The sequence below is a fragment of the Alligator sinensis genome, unplaced genomic scaffold (assembly GCF_000455745.1).
Source record: "Alligator sinensis unplaced genomic scaffold, ASM45574v1 scaffold331_1, whole genome shotgun sequence".
Lineage (NCBI taxonomy): Eukaryota > Metazoa > Chordata > Crocodylia > Alligatoridae > Alligator > Alligator sinensis.
This window is the reverse complement of record NW_005842033.1, coordinates 2,636,858-2,640,588: the sequence shown is the minus strand read 5'-3', so window position 1 is coordinate 2,640,588 and position 3,731 is coordinate 2,636,858. Positions and strand designations below refer to the sequence as shown.

The 3,731-nt window shown below is 37.9% G+C and overlaps 1 protein-coding gene across 1 annotated transcript in view; it reads left to right on the top strand.

Annotated features, from left to right (window-relative positions):
* The window catches only part of TIAM2 (T cell lymphoma invasion and metastasis 2), a 239,870-nt gene that overhangs the window by 144,808 nt on the left and 91,331 nt on the right, over window positions 1-3,731 (top strand). The window contains exon 12 of the mRNA XM_014519343.2: window positions 3,079-3,183. Within this exon, the coding sequence (XP_014374829.1) occupies window positions 3,079-3,183 (105 nt within the window). The remainder of the gene's footprint in view (window positions 1-3,078; window positions 3,184-3,731) is intronic.

The window sequence follows — 3,731 nt, the reverse complement described above, 5'->3', positions numbered from 1 at the left end:
CAGGAATGCTAGGGGGAGATTTTTAAGCCCTGATGCCCAAGCTAGTTTATAGCCAGAGTCCGTTGAAGGAGCAGTGATAATCTCTAACCATGAGAGGTCTTGATCTGTGTCCCATCCCCTTCACGTCAGGGTCATTACAACCAAGAGAATCCCTGATCCATACAGAGAAGCTATAGAGGGAGGTTGGTGATTAGTCAAGTTATTTCAGTGTCATAATGGCTCCATGATGAGCTAAGGTAAACTGTTTGCCTGGAGTGGTATTCTGTAATGCGTGTAAATGTAAAAATTGGATACCATGCATCCTAATAACCTTACTTAATTAAAACCCAAATTTTCTCAAATAGAAATACTTAAGATTTAGTTTCATTATAACTCATAGAAAAGTGAGAAATCCATTAAAATTATTCTGTTAAGATTGTAACAAAGAAAAGACTGAAGCATATGTGAATTTCTGAAAGGGTCACATTTTTAAACTGGGTCACAGACTGACTTGGAACATACAAAATTCAGTAGCTACACAAAAAGTCAATGTTGTGATTGAGGGGGGAGGATATGCTGTAATTTTCATGGTGAAAAAACTGAATCATTGTTTTTGGACAAAATGGAACATAGTCATGAGCAGCACCTCCTTAACACTAAAAATAGCTTAGGACTTGCTGATACCGACAGACTGAATGTGAATGAATTTATGAATCAACCTATTTTCAAAATCATAGTCGGGAATAAAAGAAATTGGGAAACATTAAACATCAGTTTAAGTCATGTTATTTGGCAAATGACGCATCATGTTTACCTTACCCCCAACCCCTGCCCAATAGAAATCAAACAAACAAACAATCTCCATCTCTCAAGCAACCATCTTTTGGCATAGACCAGTGTGACATTCTAAGGGTGCTGATTTACTTGGTTAAAATTTAAGAGTTTCAGAACTTCTGATAGAAGAATGGTCACACTAAGCTGATTTCTATATGTAGTAACATCTTAGGAAAGAAATAATGGTAATAGTATTTTTTTTAAAGGCATTATCTCTTTTTTCCTAAGTCAGGGCAAAGGCAATGCTTTAGCTAAGTAACAATGCATCTTATATAACTTTAGTAAAAAAAAAAAATCTTGTTCACATTAATCCTTGTTCCTACTGGATCATGGAGAAGTAATTTAATTTAGTGTCTGGTTTGCAGTTATACCACTTGCAAAAAAGAAATAAAGGAAGAAAGTCATATAAGATTTTGGTTGACCACCAGGTGGTATGATAGAGCTGAAACTTTTGGAAATGAATAGCTACTGTAAAAGAGAGAAGTTCTACTAATAATAGGATACAGGTCTTAAATTAAATGATGAGTTCAATTACTTGCTGCCTTGAGTATGTTCTTCTAAAAGATCTGTCACCTGTAAACAACTCCCCCACCCTTTCCCCCCATACTTTTTTGTTAGGTTTGTCACCTGAAATATTTGCTAGTAAGGTGCAAATTATGAGGGGGGTCAATTTTAAACTCCCCCCCCCCCCTTCTGTGTGTACAGCTTTTCATATACATTATCTAATGATGACTCCTTTCTCTTGCATCTTTCCTGGTTCTTTTCTGTCTTACTTTTCATTCTGCTTTTGGAAAAATAAATCTTGGATTGGCAACCCTGTTTGACTGCAGCAGTAGTTTTACACCGTGTTGTCTCCACCCCAGGGTTCCTCTACTCATCCCCATACCCTGATGCCCTGTTCCCTTTGTTCTGGCATGGACCCCTACCTACCTCCTCTTTCCCCCTACCCGGCCTGCAGCTGTCTCCTGACTGCACTACTTCCCTTCTTATAGCTACAAGGTGAGTAGTTGCTAGAGAGGGGGTGGCCAGAGCAACGTAGCTCCAGTACACAATTGGGGATAGGGTGAGCCACAAAGCCCTGATGAGAACTCAGGCTGCTGCACTCCTGCTCAGACACCAGGTGGTGCTGTTCTGCTCTGTCTGTGCATTCAAGCTCTATGTTTCTTAGTTTTTATGGATGGCTCCATTTTTTTTAATGGACTATATGGACAAGAATTTTTTGCCCTAATTTTTTATGGACTGTCTGTAAATTTATGGACAATTGGCAACCGTGGTATGTAAGAATAAAGTCCAGATATTTTATTTTTTCATCTGTATTTTAAGGGTTTTGTGCTTCTCAAATTTATAATCTGCGTGCATTCTGAGATTTAGATGGCATGTACACAAAGAGTTTACGTACCTTAATAAAATAATTTAGAGCACAATCCATATATTATCAATAAATTCAATTACACATAATGGAATACTTAAATATTCCTTCTCAGTCGATTTAGGTTTCACAAGCCTCAAAGGTCTGTTAAACCAAGGTGAAATAACTTTAATAGGTACACAGCCGTCTCCTATTTTGAATTGTTGCTCTATTAATATTTTAAAATGAAAGATTTGTTCAAGTGGGCACAGCAGGATACTGAATTTGAGAGACAGACTCCCTAGGAGCTCCTGTCTCTTAGGTCAGCATCTTTAGAGAATAATCCGATTTCCCTCTGACTTTCCCCTCAGATATTAGGCTTTCATTTTGACCGCATATAGTGAAAAGTGGGTGTTGTTCCCTCATTGCAGATGAAACTTGGCTGTAAAAAATACAATAAAAGCTACCCCCTAGGGAACCCTTCCTCTTCTAATAGCCTGTATATGTATATGCATTTTCTATATCAAAAGTTCAAGGTGCTGAGCAGAACAGTGTCATGTAGAAGAGCTGCATAAAAAGATGGATGGATGTCTGTGCAAGTTCATAAGGGCAGAACTGGGTCATAAATTGGTTTGAAAACTCATAATAATTTTTGGATAGTCTAATAGCCAAGGTATCATGTTTATACAAGGTTTTTATTAGTACCCTTACAAGAAAATGAAGATCATGTTAACATGAACTAGAATCTTACCATCTAGGCAGTGCAACTAGTTTTGTCTATACCCCAAATCAGTTATGACTTCAAGATTGCCTTTTTAATAACATCTAAAGACTTAGTATGTGCGTGGCTTCTCTATCTTTTGGGAGTCCATAATTATATCATAAATTCCAAAAACATATTTTTTTTCTTCCTGTAGATGAAGCACCTGGAGCCAAGTTACTATGGTCTACAACTTAGAAGACTGATTGATGAAAATTCTGAATACTGTGTTCCTGAAGCTTATGAGTATATGCAAGACCAGGCAAGTTGGATCCAATGTAGATTAAGAAATTCTTACTATTTGTAGCTACATTTAAATTATACCCTAAATATATGTATGATTTACATTAAAGATGAGATTTTTGGATTAGACCAGTTACATGGACTGTATTCTGCCACACCTACTCATAGTAACCTACAGTCACCCCCTGCAGAGATGGACTTAGACTGTGTGAGGCAATAGAACTATCTGAAGCACTGTTTTGTAGACTTTTAACAGGACTTGCACTGCATGGGTCTGGTACTAGCTTTTTTGCACAAGGGTTTGGATTTAACTAAGTACCATATTTTTTCCCACACAACATGCGCCTGAATAAGATACATATCTTGTTTTTTGAAAGGCACAATGAAGAAAGAAAAAGGTCTCTCCTTGCAAATACCAATAAGTATGATATATTCCCCAGGAAGATACTGGCAGCTACAGTGGGGTGGGGTGGGGTGGAGAGGGGGGGGTCCAAAAATTGTAGCTGCTCTGTTAGCCCCCTAGTTGCAAGGATGTCATAGGTATGGCGGCTGAACTGAGTCAGCAAC